The 22,670-nt window shown below is 36.1% G+C and overlaps 1 protein-coding gene across 2 annotated transcripts; it reads right to left on the reverse strand.

Annotated features, from left to right (window-relative positions):
* Positions 1 to 11,039: 11,039 nt before the first annotated feature.
* On the reverse strand, positions 11,040 to 18,875 carry PEPC16 (phosphoenolpyruvate carboxylase). 2 transcript variants are annotated; one of them, NM_001250673.1, is made up of 11 exons: positions 18,786 to 18,875; positions 18,309 to 18,502; positions 16,950 to 17,341; positions 16,764 to 16,848; positions 15,882 to 16,104; positions 15,335 to 15,438; positions 15,155 to 15,248; positions 14,862 to 15,016; positions 13,020 to 14,018; positions 12,170 to 12,556; positions 11,070 to 11,557 (listed from the first exon to the last, which is right to left on the reverse strand). In NM_001250673.1, exons 2-11 carry the CDS (start codon positions 18,474 to 18,476, stop codon positions 11,261 to 11,263), a joined length of 2,904 nt encoding a protein of 967 aa, NP_001237602.1. In that variant the 5' UTR covers positions 18,477 to 18,502; positions 18,786 to 18,875; the 3' UTR covers positions 11,070 to 11,260. The 2 variants fall into 2 exon arrangements, with proteins under 2 accessions (XP_040863048.1, NP_001237602.1); XM_041007114.1 differs by lacking the exon at positions 18,786 to 18,875 and having other exon boundaries at positions 11,040 to 11,557; positions 18,309 to 18,775.
* Positions 18,876 to 22,670: the final 3,795 nt, after the last annotated feature.

Here is a 22,670-nt window from a genome sequence, read left to right on the forward strand (position 1 = left end):
GAAATGGATACGAAGATCTTGGAGACCTTCAAGAAAGTAGAGGTGAGCATACCTCGGCTAGATGCCATCAAGCAAATTTCAAGATATGCCAAGTTTCTAAAGGAGTTGTGCACCACAAAAGGAGGCTCAAGGGCAATGAAGGGATTAGCATGGGCAGAAATGTGTTAGCATGCCAAGTTTCTGTATACCTTGCATTATTGGGAATAGCAAATTTTAGAATGCCATGCTAGATCTAGGAGCATCAGTTAGTGTCATGCGTCTGTCCATTTTCAATTCTTTATCTCTTGGACCTTTGCAACCTACGGATGTGGTGATTCACTTGGCAAATAGAAGTGTTGCTTACCCCACAGGTTTCATAGAGGATGTGTTGGTTCGGGTTGGTGAACTTATTTTTCCTGTTAATTTTTATGTTCTTGATATGGAAGAGTGATTTTCCCATGGTTCAGTTCCAATTATTTTAGGCAGGTCATTTATGAAAACAGCCCGAACCAAGATAGATGTTTATATTGGCACATTGTCTATGGAATTTAGTGATATTGTTGTTCATTTTAACATTCTTGATGCCATGAAACATCCATCTAAGGATCATTCTATTTTTCGTGCTAAGATACTTGATCAGATTGTTGATGATTATATGTTTGATTTTGATTCTCTTCATGGTAGGAAACATCCATTTTTATCTGATCTGCATACTTGTCATTCCTTATGCATTGAATCTGAATTTGATCATGTATCTGATTTTTATGCTGAGAGTAAATTTGAAACTGAGTCTAGTTCTGATTTTTTGGGTGTTGTACCTCTTGATGTTGATTTTTTAGAGTCATAATGCACTAACCATGTTGCAGGAAGTACATATACTTCTTACTTGCTTTATGAGGTACAAGCCGAGGAACCTTCTTCTTCTTCTCCTACCCTGGTTCCTCCCACTGTTCAGCCACCACCCACACCAGAGTTGAAGTCCTTACCAGTAAACCTCAAGTATGCTTACTTTGAGGACAAGGAAAAATTTACAGTGATCATCTTTGCCTCCCTTGCTACTGAGCAAGAGGAGAAGTTGCTGCTAGTGCTCAAGAAGCACAAGAAATCCATTGGATGGACTTTAGAAAACATTCCTGGCATTAGCCCATCTACCTGCATGCATAGGATACTTTTAGAGGATGGAGCTAAGCCAGTGAGGCAGCCACAGCAACGACTCAACCCCATCATTCTAGATGTGGTGAAAAAGGAGGTGACCAAGCTTTTGCAAGCTGGAATCATCTACCCCATTTCTGACAGCCAGTGGGTGAGTCCAGTCCAAGTGGTTCCTAAGAAGGCAGGCCTCACAGTGATCAAGAATGAGAGGGATGAGCTTATCCCCACAAGAGTGCAGAACAACTGGCGAGTCTGCATTGATTATAGGAGGTTGTACCAGGAAACCAGAAAAGATCATTTTCCCCTACCATTCATTGATCAAATGCTTGAGCGCTTGGCAGGTAAGTCTCATTACTATTTTCATGATGGTTTTTCTGGTTATTTACAAATTCATATTGCTCCTGAGGATCAAGAAAAGACCACATTCACCTGTCCCTTTGGCACTTTTGCCTATAGGAGGATGCCCTTTGGCCTATGCAATGCCCCTGGTACCTTCCAGCGGTGTATGCTTAGCATTTTCAATGACTTTTTAGAGAGTTGCATAGAGGTGTTTATGGATGATTTTACTGTTTATGGATCCTCTTTTGATGCATGTTTGGATAGTCTGGATAGAGTTCTTAATAGATGAATTGAAACTAACCTTGTGCTGAATGTTGAGAAATGTCACTTCATGGTAGAACAAGGTAAAGTTTTAGGGCATATCATTTCCAGTAGGGGCATAGAGGTAGACCCTGCAAAGATAGTTGTTATTTCACAATTGCCTTACCCTTCTTGCGTGCGAGAGGTTCGTTCTTTTCTTGGCCATGCAGGGTTTTATAGGCGCTTTATCAAGGACTTTAGCAAAGTGGCCCTTCCACTATCCAATCTGCTGCAAAAGGAGGTGGAGTTTGATTTTGATGATCGATGCAAAAAGGCTTCTGACTACCTCAAGCGTGCGTTGACTACCACCCCTATCATTCAGGCACCTGATTGGACAGCCCCATTTGAACTGATGTGTGATGCATCCAATTATGCATTGGGGGCTGTCCTTGCTCAAAAGATTGACAAGCTGCCTCTGGTGATCTACTACACTTCCAGAACTTTAGATGTTGCCCAAGCAAATTACACTACCACAGAGAAGCAGCTATTAGCGATAGTTTTTGTTCTTGAGAAATTTTGTTCATATTTTCTTGGTACTCGTGTTATTGTTTATACTAACCATGCAGCTCTGAAGTACCTGTTGAAGAAGGCTGAATCAAAGCCTAGATTGATCAGGTGGATGCTTTGGCTCCAAGAGTTTGATTTGGAGATCCGTGATCAGAGCGGTGCACAGAACCTCGTGGCTGACCACCTGAGTAGGATTGAGCATGCGTCTAAGGACTCACCCACTCGGGATGATTTTCTAGATGACCATTTGTACATTCTGTATAATATTTCTAATTCCTTCCCCACTCCTTGGTTTGCTAATATTGTGAATTATTTGGTTGCTTCTGTTTTTCCTCCCTTAGCATCTAAAACTCAAACTAATAAAATTAAGAGTGATGCTAAGCATTATATTTGGGATGACCCCTATTTGTGGAAGTTGTGCAGTGACTAGGTTATTAGGAGATGCATTCCAGACCATGAGATTGACTCGATCCTGCAATTTTGTCACTCTTTCGCACCAGATGGCCATCTTGGCATACAGAGGACAACTCACAAGGTGTTTGACTGTGGTTTCTATTGGCCCACCATCTTCAAGGATGCGTGGAGAATCTGTAGCACTTGTGAGCCTTGTCAGAGAGCAGGCGGCTCACTTTCATGGAGACAGCAAATGCCTCAACAACCTATGTTGTTCTGCGAGGTGCTTGATGTCTGGGGTATAGACTTTATGGGGCCTTTCCCTGTCTCTTTTGGTTTTGTTTATATTCTCCTTGTTGTTGATTATGTTTCAAAATGGGTGGAAGCCAAAGCCACCAGAACTAACGATGCTAAGGTTGTTGTGGATTTTGTTAGATCTAATCTGTTTTGCAGGTCTGGAGTCCCTAGAGACATCGTTAGTGATCAAGGCACCCATTTTTGTAACAGATCCATGTATGCCTTGCTCAAAAAGTATGGGGTTGTGCACAGAATTTTCACACCTTACCACCCCCAAACTAATGGGCAGGTTGAGATTTCAAACAAGGAGATAAAAAGGATCTTGGAGAAGATTGTGCAGCCGAACAGAAAAGATTGGAGCACCAGGCTGGATGATGCTCTTTGGGCGCATAGGACCGCCTACAAAGCACCTATAGGAATGTCTCCTTATCAGGTTATCTTTGGCAAGGCATGTCATCTTCTTGTAGAGATAGAGCACAAAGCTTATTGGGCTGTAAAGACCTGCAACTTCTCTATTGATCAGGCTGGAGAGGAAAGGAAGTTGCAACTAAGTGAGCTAGATGAGATATGTTTAGAAGCCTATGAGAATTCCAAATTCTACAAGGAGAAGACCAAGAAGTGCCATGACAGCTTGATAGCTAAGAAGGACTTCATGGTTGGACAGAAATTTTTATTGTATAACTCTAGGCTCGGACTCATGAGTGGTAAGTTGAGGTCAAAGTGGATTGGTCCTTTTGTGGTGACTAAAGTTTTTCCTTATGGTACAATTGAGATCAAAAGTGAATCCACATATAAGAGCTTCAAGGTCAATGGACACCGGCTGAAACCATTCCTCACAAATCCCTCCTTGGTGGATGTAGTGGTGGAGGAGACCTCCTTACTTCACTCTACTTCTCTTCTGCCATGACTTAGGGAGTTTTCTTTTTTTGTCTCCTTCTTTACTTTTATTGCACTTGCCCAAATTTATTGATTGTTCTGATTGCTCTTGATCTTATGGTTGTGCTACATTGAGGACAATGTGTTGTTTAAGTATGGGGGGGGGAGATTGTTCTTTGTTTGGAGTTTTCTAGGTTAATTTTGTTATTTTTGGTTTTATGTTTTGTGTACAACATTGCATGTTTCTCTTTCAATTCTAGGTTATGTACAGATAATGGGTAATTGGTTTTGAAATAGGAGTTTCTTGGCATTTTGTGAATTGAAATCCTGGTTTTTCTCTACATATCAAGTTAGTTTTGAAAGGTCGAACTGAAAGTGATAGATTTACCCTTGGTGAGATTTTGAGCCATCATCATCTATTTTATTCGGTGTGTTTTGCCCCATTGATTGCTTGCACAATAGCCTTGGCTTGACTCTTGTTGATACTTCTTGGTTCACATGCATGTTGGGAGATGATTTAGGCATTTTGTTCTTATAAGCCTCTGGCCAAATGAGCCTACCTTGAATTAATTCCTTTGATATCCCCTTTGAGCCTATGTTCCTCTTTCTTTGTTTTGATGCTCATTACAAGCCTTAAGTGAAAAACCATGATCTCACCCTACCCTTAAGGAATTTTGGAGCTTTGGAATTGTTTTGAGAATAAGTGTGGGGGGGTATGTTTCATTGGATGATATGTTTTTTTTTTTTTTGCCATGCTTGATGATGTATTTTTTCCATGCTTGATATATATACATATATTGCCTAATTGTTGCTTTATTGTTCAAATATTCAAAATGCTTTCAAATGCTACTGTTCACGAAAAAAAAACAGAAAAAGAATGAAGTTGAATAAATGAGGTCTTGTTTTGAGGACTTGGACTAGTTTGAGGACTTGGTTGATTTTGTTGATATTGGAGGTTTTGGGTTTACTATTTTTGCTTAATTTCCACTTATTCCCCATTGCTCCTTTATTCCTTTGGGTTTAGCTACTTATCACATACTTTCCTCTACCTTTTCCTTGGCCCCATTACAACCTTAAAAGACCTTTTGATCCTCATGTGCATGTGTTTGTGGTGTTTGGTTGTCAATTTTAGAGTCTTGCAAAGTCTATGTGGTGTTTGTTTTCATGGGTGCTTTGAGAGTAAACAGTAGCCTAGACACTTGAGAGATAGAGTGCATATCTTGTGAGGCTTTATCTCTTTTCATTCAATTCTTGAGCTGATTAACTACCTTTCCATGTTTGAGGTGCTTGGATGATTTTCATCACTGTCTTGATTCTTTAACTCTTTACGTGTTGGATGTTGCCCATTCCTTTCATTCCTTGAGATTCATTGAGAAATATGTAAATGTTTTTGTGTTTGTTTGTCTCTCTTTAATGTCTTTGGATTTGTTCCTTGTTCTGCTTTTCAATTTTGCCCAGGAGTGCAAAAGGCTAAGTGTGGGGGAATTTGATGTGTCATTATTTTCTCCTATTTCTTACCCCTTTCTATCACCATTTTAATTACTGATTAGCCTTAATTGTCAAATTAATTATGCAATTTTATCATGTGGGCCTACTTGACTAATTATGTGTTTTAATTTAATTTCAGGAGAATTATAAGCAATTGGGCTTGGATCTGGAATTGGGCTGAATCGGCTTGGACTTGAAGAGAGCAGTCGATTTTATTTGTCGTCTAGTTTTATTTTATTTCGTTTTTGGGCTGTATTTTTGTAATTGGGCCACCAGACCTAGTGACCTTTAGTGAGCCCAGTTGCTAGGGTTTTAAGTGTGGCTGGTCACTGTTCACGAACCAGAGGGAGAATTTGAGGAGTTTTATTCTTCAGTTTTTGTATTACTGTTCACGTGCACTATTCACGTAGCAATTCCAAATTTCAGTTTCATTTTCTGCTTTTAATTCCAGTTTCGTTTTCGTTTTCTGCTTCTAATTTCAGTTTGTTTTTTGCCTTTGATTTCCTTTTTGTTTCTGTGTTAATGGAAGTTGAATCCCTAGTGTTGTTTTCTCTTGAGGATTAAGCATAGCTCTCTTTGAGGTTTTGTTCTTAACATTAAATTCTGATCAGTTTTTCCCCTTCACCAATTATGGCCTCGATCATAGACCCCGATTCCTCATGATAGCCTAGCCTAATCCTGATCAAGCCTCATCCGCAGATTCCTCTTGTAAGACTAAACTCAACCAGGACCGCATTAAGACACACATACACATCTAAGTTCTTGTACCCCGATTCCTCGTGATAGTACAACAACTTAGCCCCGTACTATCAAGGACTTTAGAATCAGACCAGTTTCCACTGTTGAATGACCCTAACAAAGCATGCATCTACGTGATCAAGATAAAGGCATACAGGAATGAACAGCAGATGGCATAGAGAGCACATAAAACATCATTACATAGATAGAAATATATTTACATCAGGTACCTATAGGGAAGATCCAACAGAGGATTTAGCTTTCCATAGTTCGGAAACCTGCTTTACAACATAGAGAAGAACAAGATGAAAGATTGCAAAAATACAAGTGGTGAGGATGTCTCCTTCACCTCTAGGATCTCACAATCACTCACAAACTCATCTCAAGCTCTCAGAACGGCTTTCGCTTCGAGCTCTCGTCTCTGCAGATCTTCACACAGCAAAATCTCTCAAAACTCTTTGGAACTTGGACCTTTCTCTCTCTAGAACTTCCTAAACATGCAAAAGCTTCAAGCCAAGGCCAGACTCTTGTGCATGCAGAGGCTTCTCAAGAAGAAATGCCAAACTCTCCTCAAAAAATCTAATTTCAAGCTTAAATAGGTGGGTTGGTCCGAGCTCGTGTGCTTAGCGCAAATCTGAATCGCATAGCGCGCATAAGTGGATTTTGGCTTAGCGCGCTTCTCTCGCTTAGCAGATGAGATAAAGCGGTGCGCTTGATGACCTGGAGCGGTGCGCTCAGTGAACCTGATAGCTCATCTTCTTCTGGATTCTTCCTCGCGCTTAGCCACTGAGTGTCGCGCTTAGTGAATGCTCGCTAAGCCAACAGATTGGCTTAGCGAGAAGGTGAAAACAACACTTTTGCCAATTTTCCTAATTAACCTGAAATTGAGAGAAATTGATTATTAAACACACAAAACAAAAGTATAAATTATCTATTACATATATTTAACAAAAAGTACTTATAATATTACAAAACAACTATAAATTGGAGAAGTTTGATACAATATACACAAGTTTTATACACAAAAGTTAGTCGTTTTCACCGACTAACAAACATCTCCAATTGTTTCTCCTTGTTGCATCTGGAATGTCTCATACTTTTGAATGAGAGAATTCCTCCTTGTTCTTCTAACATTCAGAGTACCTTCATGAGTCACTTGAATGAGATCCCACATCTCCTTTGTCGTTGTACATGCTGACACCCTGAAAATTCATCACAATTCATGGACTAGTTAATGATATTCATAGCTTTAGATTCATATTTTGTTCTTTTAGTTTCTTCTACAAACAATTATTCAAAGGGTTTCTCTACAATTTCCATTTGAACTTTCCAAAAGAAATAGTTCATGTCACAAACAAGTGGAGGTCTGTTAATGGATGCACCTTTCGCAAATGGTAATTGATTCTTGGCCATATTCAAAAACTTATGATGAATTCATGATTAATTTTCAAGACCCTAGCTCTAGATACCAATTGTTGGAATAATTGGGAATCTAGAATGCGAGGTTGAATAAATCATTTCCAAAATGTGGTAATCAATTATCTTATTTCACAAAAAGCATCTCAAGCTTTTGTGGCTCTAGAATAATCCATTATCAAATGTGGCAATTATTTTGACACACAAAGAGCTCCTAAATTTTTCAGATGCAATCTAATCGATTACTAAATGTGGTAATTGATTATCTCAAGCCACACAGTCTTCCTTCTACTGAAACTAGCTTGTGTAATCAACTACTGAAATTGATAATCAATTAATTTGATGATTCTTTCCAAATTTTAAGTAGAAGTGAATTTTGTTGCTTGTTCTAACACTTTGAAATTGATTACTAAACTTTGTAATTGATTACACTGTGTTGAACTCATTGCTTCTAAGAAATTGAGACCAATTCATTAATTTACCATGTTTGATTTCTACTAAGCATGGATACAAGAAAATTAAGACTACACCCATCATGCCTAGTCTAAAAACATCCAATACAAATGTCACATCTTTTAAAACTTGTTTGGCATTGTAAAATGATTAAAAACAAAAACCTAAAACTAATCTTCAAGTCTTCAATCTTTAATTCAACATCCCTAGGTTCCAAGAGTTAGAGTACTCCTCCTTTACCTCTTGAAGTGCAGGAAAAAGAAAGAGCAAGGTTAGGAGATGGAATGGAAACTTGAGCACTTCCTAATAACATGAACATGAAAAACAAAAAGGAAGAGAATGAGGGTCCTAGCTTCAAGAGAAGAAGAAATGAAGAAAATTCATAGAAAGGGCTTAGTTTCTCACCTAGGATTAAGCCTTTAGCCTCCTCTTCACCAACACCAACTAGCAAAGGAGAAAAGAGGAGAAACATGCTCCCTCTCTCTCTCCAAATCCGGTGGCTCCAACAAGGGAGGAGAGAGGAGTTCTTTTCCCTTTTATAATGGGCCACATGACCCAAAAGGGACCCCACTATTAGGTGACATGTTAGAGTTTTGTCCTAACTACCCTTAGGGTTCTTAAACTTTATATTTAGCTCAATAATTAGGTTTGAACTTTCATGTTGATCCTAGAGTATTTAATACACTTACTAATTATTTTTAATTAAGCCTAACTAACTTAATTAAAATGAGTAAAATTTAATTCTCCTCACCCCTTATTAATTCAACTAATTGTATATTTGGACACATTAATACCTTAAACCTTCATTAATTAATCCAAATCTTCTATTTTTCGCTTAAAGAGTCTTTATTTACAAAATTACCATTAATGAGCTGACTACATTCCTTCATTTAACACTAGTTAACTTTTGTTGACTACCAGTTTGACCAAAAGATTTATACTTATAAACCACTTTTTCCTAAGCTTATAACTTAAAATCTAGATTACTTATCTAGACTAGGGTGGTCCTATCACCTTTATTAATCATATCACTATAAATAAAGCTACCATGCTACACATCAATACAAGCAATAATTAATTTTACCATTAACTTCCCAACCTAGAAAATTGGGATGTTACACAAATCAATAACAAATCCTTAACCGCTCAAGACAAAATAAAGCATGTCAATGCTCTAATACCATGTTAAAATAATAGACTACATTGCTAAAGTGCTTGAGTGAGTTGAAAACACTCAATAAATCTCTATCTATCTATCTATCTATCTATCTATCTATCTATATACAAGGAATTGCTAACATACTCGCACCTCGTTTTTAATTGGATTATGTTAGTAATGTACACCAAAATATTTGGACAAATGGACAAAAAACCCAATGTTTTTATTATTTTAATTAATTCACTTTAGGGACATTAAAGTTCTTTTATGTTCATTTAAAAAAAATGATTTTCTCTCCTTTTTCCTCTTGTTGTGCGTGTTGTGGTTGAGGTCATCACCAACTTGTAGTGGTGTATCTGAATCTCCCTACCCCCTACGCCCAACTATCTCTCCTCTCTCTAAGTCACTAATCCAACTGGAGTTGGTCTTTGCCTTCAGCATCTTGTCAGAGGACCATCACACCCTCCTTGATGTCATTTGCGTCTCCTGCAACAAGTTCTTCAGGGTGATGGTGAATTGTTAGCAATTCCAACAAAGACTTTGTTCCGGCGGCGTAAGGACATTGAAGGAGGGACTGTCAAAATTGAAGGAGGCTTTCCAAATGTTGAAGTTGAAGGCCCATTGTTTTTTCATTCATATTTATTTCTATAGTTGTTGTGCTAATGCCAATGGTCAGGTGATGGTACTCGGTCAAAATTATGAACTAACCAAATACTTGTTTTTTTAGATACATCTCAACTGATTCAACCAATATAGTAAGCTATGATTTTGTGTTTGCTAATTTGTATGATTACATGAGTCACAAGACTTTTTTTGCTTTTTCATGCCTTTGTTGTCTAGTGAAGAAGAGTGAACGTGCTAAGAAAATGTATGCGCGAGAATAATAGATGAGAGAAGTGAGAGAAATTAATGGGACAATAAAAGAGGAGATAAATTATTTATAAAAAAAATAATAAATTACTATATACTTAAAATAAAGTAATCATAATAAAGAGATAATTGATTTTTTTACAAATATTTTGGTATACATTCCTATCATACTTCAACTGAAAACAATGTGTGAATAGGTTTGTAATCCACATACTTCAACTGAAAAAATATTTTGGTATACATTACTACCATACTTCAACTGAACTCGGAGGCACAACACTGACGTGGTGGTTGGTGTTAGAAAAGTTGTTATATATCTGTTGTAAAGCTTTTATAAAGCTATTTCTAGGTTGTATTAAGGTCATAGGCTATAGCCTCTTTCTTTTAGACTTTTGTTATATATATATATATATATATATATATATATCGTTTTTGGAGAAGGTGGTACGGTTTATGGGCTTTCCTTCAAAATCGGTGCACTAATTATGAAGCGTGTCTCTAGAGTGTCCTTCTCAATACTTATTAATTGATTCATATGAAGAATTCCGACCACAAATAGGATTGAGAAAGGGGACCCTCTTTTCCTTGTCTCTTTATTCTTTGTGTTGAGACACTATCAGCAATGTTGAAGCAGGCCATCCGGAATAGAGTACCAAAGATTTCACATCTCTCCTTTTTTTTTCAGTTGATAGCATTATCTTCTAGAGACGCAAAAGGGGAAGCACGACCCCTGTCTTAGAGTCCTATAAATCTGGTGATGTTGTTCCCAATCCTGAACCACAACGGTAATATGTAAGGCTGATTTGTTGTTTCATGAAAATTTCTGGATTGAAGATGATGTCCCTCACCAGATTTTACCTTTTATTGCCCTTGATGGCATGTCTATTGATTAAATAAAATCAGCATATCATTTTACCACAAAAAAATGTTAAAATATTCCTTGTATCATAATTAAAAGTCTTGCTGGACTTTCAGCCTAATGACAACAAATACATCATAGTATTTGGCATCTTAACCACCTCACGTAAAAATGTTAGTGTACCAAAGAGTTGCTTGAAATAGGTGATACAAATAAGTCTATAAATCAGCATAATTTCGTATTGGAACATAAGAATCAGTTGCATACTTGCATTGTCTCATTTTGCGGCAGCTATCTCTCTGTAATATCTTATAATGGAAACATGGGTACAGGGGAGGGAAAAACACCCTTTGGTGCATGCAGCTAAACTCGTTATTTCTGATAAAGGAAACAGAAAATAAAAGTGGAACCAAAGAGAAGACAAAAACTCAGATTTAGCCAGTGTTTTGCAAGCCAGCAGCAATACCCTTCATGGTGAGAATGAGGGTGTCTTCCAAACCAGGTGCATATTCACTTGTTGGGTTAAGTGTTATAAGTTCATCAGCAGGTTTACTTATCTCTATAGACTCTTTGGAGATGTGAGGGCGCAGCTTCACATTATAGTTTGGATCACGGATACGTTTCAACGTGTAGGCTTGGCACACGTTTAGGGTAGTAATATAAGAATCACGCAAGCGCAGTCTTTGCTTCAAGTATGGATCTCCTTCAAGAAGATCCCTATGGCCAGCCACCTACCAATACAGAAAAAAGAAAATTTAGTTTGTGTAATAACTTGTGAGCAGTCTTTTATTCATGGGATATAATTCAATCTTTAATTAAGAATTAACGGCTATTAAATACTTGATACTTTGGTAAATTGAATGTCAAATCAAGACTGATTGTGTGTATTATAGATATGAATTAAAAGAAAAGGGCATATTAGATACACTTCCTAAACTTGGGTCGAATTCTAATTGATACCCATCATTCTCTACACAAATTTCATTTTGTGTAATAATATAATACCATGTGTATCCTTCCCATGAACACAAACCTCTCCTAACTTATTAAGAGTAAATAGTGTATAACAGTACAAAAGATTTTTATATGATCATCTAATCACTAATTATCATCTTTGATTAATTTGTTAACTTAGCAATGGTTTTTTAAAAAAGTTATACCTATCATGATTTCTTATTAGTTAATAATGTAGAAACGAAATCTAAAAAATAAACTCATTTATTAATAAATGACGTTTTTGTAAGGTGAAAAAAATAGGAATATCAAACATAATTTGAACTAAATTATGAATGCGATTGTAATTTGACCTAAAATAAAATGTTACATGGTAAAAGTAGCTTTACCTGAAGGAGGAGTTCCTTGGTTTCTTCGTACATGGTCCTCAACTGCTCCCCAAATGACCACAGATCCTCTGAAACAAGGAGCCTATCATAAAGAGCAGCTATCCCTGGGTCTCCTTTGGCAAACACCATTTCCACTAAATCAATAGTGACCCTAAAGAAAGGCCATTGATTGTACATCTCCTGCAGCACATGAATATTCCTAACATCCTTCTCAATAACATGTTTGAATGCTGCACCAAAGCCTAGCCACACTGGAAGATGGAACCTTGTTTGTGTCCAGGCAAAGATCCAAGGTATGGCACGGAGTGTCTCAATACCTCCACTTGGCCTCCTCTTTGCTGGTCGACTTCCAATGTTCATCCTCCCGTACTCCAACTCAGGTGTGGCCTGCATTTCACAAGGTTGATAGTGATGGTTAAATTCAAATGTCAGGTTACCTACAACAACCAAGCCTTTTTCTCACCAGGTGGAATCAGTTAAATAAATCAAATGATATAATGTTCTATTGTAAATCATCTCAATATATGCTTGTTAGTCCCTACAAAATTTTTGTTAGTTTTTAGTCTTTATATATTTTAAAACTTTTGAAAATGATTTTTATCCCCATTTACTGAAGATATGACATGTTTCTAGACATACCAGGTCACATACCATCTCAGAATAATTACTGGCATGGCATATCTAGATGAATGTCACCTTATCACTAAATGATGATGGAAACCATTTTAAGAAAAAGTTAAACTTACCAGAACCAAAACCAACAAAAAACATTTTACCCGAACTAAAATCAAAATTCACCATATTTATAAGAAGTAAAAACATATTTAACCAATTTCTGTAGGAACCTTACCAGGCGGAAATACTCAACAAATCGTGGTTCTTTGAACACAATGGACCGGTACTCCTCAGTGGCAATGACAGCCATCTCATCCATCAAAGCCCTCCATTCCGGTTTAGGAGAAATTGGAGGGTGCATTCCATGTTCTAGAGTAGCTGCAGTGAACCTTTGAAGCGTTCTGAAGCACAAGTGCTGCTCTCCAAACGATTGCTCAATAACTTCACCTTGGACAGTCACGCGCAGCGATCCATGAATGGTTTCAGGAGGCTGAGACAGAATAGCAAGGTGAGTTGGACCACCTCCTCTTCCAACTGTCCCTCCACGACCATGGAACATTGTCAGCTTCACACCATACTGCTTAGCCACCATTATAAGCTCCTCCTGAGCCTTATACAGCTGCCATGCAGCTGAAAACCTTCCAGCATCTTTGCCAGAATCAGAATAGCCTATCATCACTTCCTGCTTCCCATTGATCCTGTTTCTGTACCAGTCTACAGAGAACAATCGCGCCAACGCGGCCGGTGCTGCTTCTAGATCAGCTAGCTTCTCAAACAATGGCACAACTCTTAGTGGATGCTTGACATGGCATTCGCGCTGCAGAAGCTCAACTGCAAGCACATCAGAAGGTGCAGTTGCCATTGAGATGATGTATGCTCCAAAGTTGTCTAGTGGAAGCTCTGCTATGACATGGAATGTCTCCAACACGTCTCTGATTTCTTCGGTTTGGGGAAGATCAGGGCCGAATAGGGGCCGTTTGCCACTCAACTCAGATAAAAGCCATTGCTGCCGTTTTTCCTCCGACCATTCCTGGTATGAGCCTATTTCTAAATGTTTGGTGATGGCGTCTAAGACGTCTGTGTGGCGGTCTGACTCTTGCCTTATGTCAAGCCTCACTAGGGAGAGTCCGAAAGTAGAGACTTGTCTCAAGAAATCTAGAAGGCTTCCATCGGCAATTGCACGATCGCCACAAGCACAGAGTGATCTGTAACAGAGTTCAAGGGGTTCCAAGAACTAGACAACAATTTTACTTTGATTAGGTATCTGTAAGATCAAGATATCTCTCAAAATGATATATTACATCAGTCTCGGTTTAAACATTTTTTTCTTTTCTCTGCAAATATACCAGTTTTCTCTTCTACTCCTTGTAATCTTTTTTTTTTTTTGTTTATGATTCTTATAATGTTTAAACTTTATTCTTTTGATCCTTCCTGTCAAATTACAAAAATGCTTACAGGACTGAGAAAGCTCCAATGTTAGATGAAACATCATCAGCCATACAAGTCTTTTTATAACAGAAACTAACAGAAAAGGTAAAAGAAAAATGTAAGGTCAGAATATTATGGGATGATAAACAAAAAAAAAAAAAAATTAAAGGATTAAAAGCAAAATTTGGTATATTTACAAAGACAAGAAAGATTTTAATCATCAGCCATACAAGTATTTTTGTAACAGAAACTAACAGAAAAGGTAAAAGAAAAATGTAAGGTTAAAATATTATGAGACAATAAACAAAAAAAAAATTAAAGGATTAAAAGCAAAATTTGCTATATTTACAAAGACAAGAAAGATTTTTAAGTCAACAGTATTTAAGTGGTTCATTTAACTATGCAAAATTCAGAATTTATTATTTGTCAACCAAAAGCTAACATGTAATGGGTATAAATATTGATGACAATTCGACAATGTTTTACAAAAATTTATAAGAAAACAAAACCGTATTAACAACTACGCCGGTCTTGAGAGATTTTCACAAACTTCATAAACAGTGGACGCAATAATTGCATCGATGGTTGTAATAACATTGATGGTTTGTAATAGTCGTAAAAGACAGAAAGTTAACCACAGAATATGTACCTCCTCAACATTGGTAAAAGTCTCTTCCTCTGGAATGTCAGAGTATCCGTGAGCTAGCAAATGGCGTGAGCGTTCACGAGTCTGGTAAAGCCTATTCCTTACTTCACCCAGTAGCACACGATATGGTTCATTTGGAGGAATGGCTTTCCAAAATTCTGTCATGAATTAAGTTAAGAGTATCAAAAAAGTGAACTAATGAACCGACCTTAAGCAGATACCGTACTTTCGGATGTTTTTACTAAATAAAGTACAACACCTATTCTATGAATTTAAAGAAAGATTTTAGTAAACACCTATGTAGTGTTTTGCGACTGAATTTTTCTTGGAAGACCTGTTAAGTTCATCTGCACGGACACGTAGCTCGTCATTGCAGCGCCACATTGACAGCTACAGAAACAACATGGGAAATCAGTGCCATTGTAATTAACCAACAACAAAGATCATTTTAAAAGATTTCTAGAGTCATCAATTACCTCAAACATAAGATCCTCTATCTGGGAGTAGTACAAGTTAGCAGCCATCATTCTAGCCAATAAGCAAACATCTCTGGTCACTTCAGGAGTTACTCTTGGATTGCCTGCATCATATTGAACATAGTTAGGCACACACACTTTCCGAGAAGCATAACAGAATCATGATACCTTTTAGTAAATAACTGAAACTACCTAGCTAGCAGTTGATATTTGATATGTACCAAATTGGCAGTATCTAAAATTTCAAGCTTCACAAACCCCATTTGTTTTTAACTAACAATTATTTTGTTCTGAAATCAAATAGGCTTTTACTGTAGAATTTGAAGATAACTAATAGATGCTTCCATTTATTTTATAGGTTTTGCTACTAACAAGTGTCCTATGGACATTGGTTAAGAAATCATGCTCGGTTTGCATTAAAAATCACAATAAAGGTGTGTTAGTAACACTTTTTCATAATAAACTTTTCACTTTTATTCCTTAACTAGTATCGTAAGAGCACTTGTAAACATTCTCCTTCATTTTATACTGAGAAATAAGAACCTACCATCACGATCTCCACCCATCCAAGAAGAAAATTGAATGAGAGGAGCATTATAAGGGACACGTTCGTTGATCCCTATATTCTTCAAAGCTGTATCAACACGACGTAGAAATGTGGGTACACCCTTCCAAATTGTTTCATGGAAGTAGCTCATCCCTGCTCTCATCTCATCTTGTGGGGTTGGAGGGGTCCTCCTGATTTCATCAGTACGGAATGCAGCTTGGATCTACATGAACAAAAGTAAAAATAAATAAATATGTTTAGAAAATACCATGTATTTTTTACTTTGCAGAAGCAATTTCTAAAGGCATTGGTATGATAGAAAAAACATACCATGTATTTTTTTTCCTAAAAATAGGCCTTAATTTACCATGTATTTTTAATACAGTTTAATGGCTATAAATTAAAAACTTACACTATCAACTAATCATAAAATCATTGTTAATATGACTTTTAAGGTAATTATTGTAGAAGCTAACAAACTTATCATACATGATAGATTGTGAATAGATGACAGTGTAAAACTGTTTTATACTATTATTGTATAGCCTATTTTCTCTTTTTAATAAGAGATTCAATTAGGAAATTTCCTCTGTGCTTTTGAATGGATCAAATAGCATACAAATTTTCAGTTGTGATAAATTTCTAATTATATATTTTCAGGTGTAGGTGAAACCAATAGAACTTTACAGACCTTGGAATAATTCAACTGCTTTCAGGACAAAAGTGGTCAAGCTTGTGCAACGATATATGGTGGTTTTGTATAAAAGTCCACATTTTTCTTAACTTCCGATTTAATATATGGCTTTTGTTATGAACACAAGAAAGAACACTAGCAAAAAAAGGAGAAAAAATGATATTAAACAAAGCCCTTTTGATATTCACCTCCCTCTGTAGAGCCTCGTCAAGTTCCTGCTTATCATCAGGAGTGATGTCTTTGGCATACAACTGAGTTAAATTATTTCTTATCCTGTAAGGAAGAGGACCACATGAGAACTTAGTTTCCTTCACTTCTCTGTAAATCTATTCATAAAGCAACAGAAAAGAGGGGGGAAAAAACATGATACAAACCTTCCATGTTTTTGAAGCAAAGACCTACGGACAGATTGAGTAGGATGAGCAGTAAGAACCAGATCAACAGTCTGGTTTTTAAGTGCATCAAAAACTTCCTGAGGAGACTTCTTCATATCCACCACAAGTTTCTTTAGAGTTTCTTCAATGTCTGATTCAGTGGTGGCATTGTTTTCATCAGCAAAATCACCTTTCTTCAACTTGTTCCTTCGACTGTGGGCAATTTGGACCTCTTCGGCTAAGTTGGCCAAGTTAAGCATGTGGGAAAAGGACTTGGCAACCACAATGGAATCTCCAGCATCCAAACTAGTTATCAGATTTCCAAGTTCCTCTAGTTTCTTTGGGTCATGCTTACCTTCATACTCAGCAGAAAGCTCATACACCTCTTGAACCTGTGCAAGAACAAATTAAGCACCAGCACAAAACAGTTTTCTGATTCATAATTTCAAAGAGAAAAATGCAAAGGCGCATGGTATATATAAGTTAAGTCCGACTACAAAATGAATCAGCTGGCCAAAAGATTAGGCCATTTATATTTCTAGTTTTCTCATTTCTTTTCACTAACATTGTATTTATCTGCTGCTGAATCTTCAAGCACCAAGGAGCACAGATTCCCTCAAGTGAAAAAGGAAAAGCTTCACATGGTAAAGTAGTATGGTCTCACTGTTTATTCTTTTAAACACCAACTTTATAATAGAAATATATAATTGAGAATTTTATTGAAGGATTAGGATCCCATGCAGTGATAAAGTCATAAGAACCATTCCCAAGCAACAAGAGACATAAGAGGGTCATGTTTTTTCGCCTTATAGGTAAGGTACACATATAGTCAAAGTATTTCAATTTTCAAATAAAAAAAAGGATGAAATTGAAGCCCTAACCTTGTGTCCCCAGTTTTAGTTTTATCAATTAAAGTACTTGGCATACTGATGAAAACTGCACTTGAGTTTGACTCACAAAATTGAAACCAAAGAGTGAACTGCCGAATTTGAAGGGAGAAATTGGCATTTCAACCAAAAATTAAAAGTCAACGTGCTAGAATATTCAAAGAATATATCCCCTCAAGATTCCATTACGCAAAAGACACGAGTTCCACATAAAAGAGCATACCAAAATGTGTTCCGTTTCATTAACACTTCTCAAACCAATAGACTCAACCCACTACCCAAAATCCTTTAACACATGTAAATTTCCATGCTTTTTCACACCAAACCAATCACATAAACTTTCACAACAAAATTGCGACACATGGAATTAAAGAGTAAGCAAAACTAAATCCAATTTTGAACCCCACAACAAAAAAGGCCAAAAGAAATTCAGAACTCTTCGAATCACTGAAATCAAAACTGAAAAACTCACCGTTTCTTTCAGATCCTCCCCATGTAAATCCTGAAGAATATCAAGGAACCGATCCAAAAGCAAAGCATCATACTCAACCAGTTTGTCATCCTCACTCACTTTGGCCGGAACCAACAGCCGAAGCTGAGCATCAATCGATGCCATCTTTTCCAAGTTCCTGTTCGCCATTGCAACTTTTCAAAGTACCCCAAAACCTGCCAACATCGAAAGGGTCACACCAAAAGATCCGAAAACAACCAAAACCCACATAAAAAAACAAAAAAAGAAAAACAAAACTTGAACATAGGAAAATCAAAACAACATCATCTACAATGGAGACATTGACAATGAAAACTGTATGGTTGGAAGACACAAAGTAGAGAAGGCAAAACAACAAAGTGCCTATAAACACAGCATGTATAGAATTAAAGGGAAAACAATTGTAACTTTTTTATGACAAAACCATGATGGATCAATCATAAGGATCTAATGTAGTACCAGTGTTGGGGGCCAATTGGATAAGAGGAAGAAGTAGTAGATGACGATGATGTCAACCAGAGAAAAACCAATGACAGAGAGAGAGAGAAGTACTAGAGTCACAGATCCAAAGCACTGCAGAGAGTGTCATTATATAGGAAAAAAAGGAGACACGTATCCAATAAATTAAAGAAAAAAATAAAGAGAGAGAAAGTTGTGAAAAAAGAGTAGAAGTAAAGTCCTACTACAAAACCTTCTTTCATTTCCGACCATCGTCACTTTAGACCCATTTTAAGATACTAAAGTGACAAAATTTGAAATGGTACAAAAGTAAACATTTAAATCGTGAGATTAACTTATTTTAAAATTAATGGCTATCATTTTTTGTTTTCCTGCATTTCGCTTTTTATATTTTCTCCAACTTGTTTCATTTCGAATCCTCGTCACTTTAGACTGATTTTACAGTACAAAAGTGAAAAAATCTGAAATGGTACAAAATAAACATTTAAATAGTTAGATTAACTTATTTTAAAATTAATGACTATCATTTTTTGTTTTTTTCATTTCTTTTTTTATATTTTTGTGTTATTTTCCGATTTTATCCTTTTATCCTTTGTTTCTCTCTTCCCCTCTACTTCTTCTCCCATCTCCAAACAAAGTACAGCCATACAATTAAAAATCAAATATTTTGAAACCAAACTCAACATTCTTTCAAGTAAAATGGATGCATTCCATTTATTACATTCATTTATGCTCAATACCAACTTCTCCAACCCCTCCTCTCTTTGCACCCTTCGTTCCCTCTCAAAGAATCCCCACAACAGTTGGTTCAAGGTGGAAGCCGCCACCGGCAACCAGAAGAATAACAACAGCAAGGCCTTCAATGCAGCAGCCTACGAGACGGAGCAGTTGGCCCTCGAAGCAGAGGCCCGGCAAGCCATGGTGGAGGCAAGCCATGGTGGAGACTGTCGACCCCAAGGTCTGGAATAAAGAAGAGAAAAATAAAAGAAAGGAGATAATTAAGGAAAGATAAGCATAAAAAAAGAGAAAAGAAAAGCAAAAATATATAAAAAAAAATTGAGCCATCAAATGAAAATTAAAAAAAAAATCAAATGGTAAATTTTTACTTTCGTACCACGAAAGTTTCTCACATGGTAATCCGTTGTGCCTTTATGAGTGTGAATCAAAGAATCCTGATCATTTATTTGAAATGATGTTAGATAATGTGTTTTTATGGTATGATGCATAATGTTGCAAGCAGATAATGGAAGCGATTAACGAAAGAAAATTCATCAATGACATGAGTACCAGGTAAAATAATCCAGAGCTTACATTTAAATTCTTTGCTCAAACTCTAGATGGTGAGGAAGTAGTGACAAAAGAGTATGGTTTTTGATGGATATATCCCTTTGAAGATGAAGGAGAAGTAGGGAAATTCATAAATTAGAGGCTAATGAAATAACAATTCCTCCAACAAAGAAACTTAAGCAACATGACTTTGGAAGTACTCCATCCAATATAAAAGCAAAAGAAACGAAAGTGTTGAGGTAATCTTGCTAGCACTGATGAACACAAAGTCTCTGCACTATGATATTTTCTACTACTGGATAATATATATGTTGATAACAATTATTTTCTGTGCAAAATATTCCGTTTTTGAGAAGGCATTTATTTGAAGAACTTTTGCACATTGAATTTGGAGGAAAACTCATACTATGAAGAGGTGAAATTTATGTAGACCTACTTTAAAGAAGGACAAGCGTGCAAATCCGCTACTACCATGATAATTTGCATGAGCTCTTCTAATTTTGTATTTTATTGTTTCATTTTTTTTTTTTACTTAATTAATAAGTGATTCCTACACTTTTTGTGCAAATAGTTTGTAATCCAAGATTGTTGGAATCTTGGTAATATTATTTTTTGTTAGAATGGAGATTATTTTTTATATTTTGCATATACTAAAATCTATTAGCTATGTAAAGTTTATGTTTTCTTATGTAAAATCAGTTTAGTCAACCCGTAGTAGGTTAAATTTCATATACTAGGTCAGTGTTCTCCATACTTTTTGGCTTATAACATTATATTGTATTTTTCACCAAAAAGAAGTCCTCTGTATGTATGTTGAAAATTTTGGAACATTGAATACACTCTCATTACACCTCCATCAGAAATTAGTTGTTCACCGTTTGTAATGCCATTGTTAGCAGTTATTTGCATTTCTAACGTTTGTCTCTTGAATGCTTCAACTATTAATTTGAGAAAGAAAAAACATTACTGAATTTATAGAGATGACTTAGAGGTAACAGAAGCGTGTGCTTTGCAAAGACGATCCAAATGCACTAATTACTTGTTGCACTCCCTTCATTATCGAAGAATCACATCTCCAAAACTACTCCATCATTGTCATTAACTCGTTTCTAAGCATTTCTATTTATCCTTCAATATTGGTAATTAAGGTTGAATTATCTGTTTTACCCATTTTTGTAAACATATTTTAATTTTATCTCTTTTCTTCCTATCTTTTTCATGACTGTAGAAAAATATAAATTATTGTACATAATTTTACCTGTTTTCTTTACTTTGGCAGTTAATAATTTTCTTAAATAATATTACTAATACATTCTTATCATGATTTTTAATAATTTTTATACCAATGTCATTGAAATATTATTAATAGTATCTTTGTAAAAATAAGACATTTGTCATATACAAGGCAAAAAGTTGTCATATTATTTTGAGTTGTTGTACTTTTTATCAATAATTTGATTATGGTGAAAGAAGGCCTAGCTGTAAAGGCCTACACTGCATTTCTTAAAGTTCAGTTTGAGCCAGAAAAAGAGTTAGTCTCTTCCTCATGATTTGTGCGTGTTGTTTTTGGGTTGCCACATGATGGACAAGGGAAAGAGAATCAATCATGTACTAATTCTTCCTAGAGCAGGCAACAATCATCCAATCAAATGAACAAAACTCCAATAAAAATCATTGATAGTAAATCATGATATAAAAGGTTGGATTATCCAAAAAATAAGGTGTGTCATGTCAATGTACTTTTAAGTTGTGTGATATGGCTAAGAAAAATTTATCTACATGTCTACATGTCGATAATCTTTTGTTGTGCATTTTAGATACAAATAATTGATGAGGTTGCAGATCCAGATGATGTTCAAACTTTTCAAAGCAGTTTGCAAGTGAACTGAGATCAAAGTTCCTTATAACAGTATGGTCTCATGTTGTCTGAAGCTGTTGGGATTATTAAATATCTTCTCCATTGTATGAATCTCCTCAATGTTCACCTTTTTTGCAGGTAGAAAATAATAGGAGCTAAAAAAAATATGTCTTCAATCACTCAAAGGCATGCTCTAAAGAATGTTGCTCTTGGTATATACATTATTTATATATTGTGCTATTTCAATTTGGTTAGAATTGGAAAGGTTAAGATGGTTTTGATGATGATATATATTTCAGATAAGTTCAAGCATCGGTATTGTATTGTGTTGTCTTACCTGCATTTCCTTCCTAATGGGTTGCTTCCACTCTAAGATAGCGAGGAAGTTTCCAACGCTGGAGAATATTGTTTTACATGTATTTGACTTAATGCTTTACCTATTGTATTGAACTCACGACTTCTGATTTTAGGAAAATAGAATATTATTGTTGATTTGACTTGAGAGATTAACAGATACTTTGACCATTTGATTCATGATTTCGAAATATAATGTTGCAACAGATTTGCATCATAGACATTTTATTTAATCTAGAATAGAAAGGAGAAATAATGGCCCCATTTTCTGGCATCATGAGATATCAATTTTGTGTGGTAACCCAAAATAAAAGCATAAATGAAACTATGTGATGAGAAAAATTAAACGGTGTAAGTTTGATGAATGGACTTTAACGATTTCGAAG

This window comes from Glycine max, chromosome 12, assembly GCF_000004515.6.
Source record: "Glycine max cultivar Williams 82 chromosome 12, Glycine_max_v4.0, whole genome shotgun sequence".
Lineage (NCBI taxonomy): Eukaryota > Viridiplantae > Streptophyta > Magnoliopsida > Fabales > Fabaceae > Glycine > Glycine max.

Coding starts and splice junctions, on each gene's coding strand:
- PEPC16 (XM_041007114.1), bottom strand. CDS start 18,476: ATGGCGAACAGGAACTTGGAAAAGATGGCATCGATTGATGCTCAGCTT. Junction 17,342..18,308: donor GGGAGGATCTGAAAGAAACG/GTGAGTTTTTCA, acceptor GTTCTTGCACAG/GTTCAAGAGGTGTATGAGCT. Junction 15,017..15,154: donor AGTCGCAAAACACTACATAG/GTGTTTACTAAA, acceptor AATTCATGACAG/AATTTTGGAAAGCCATTCCT.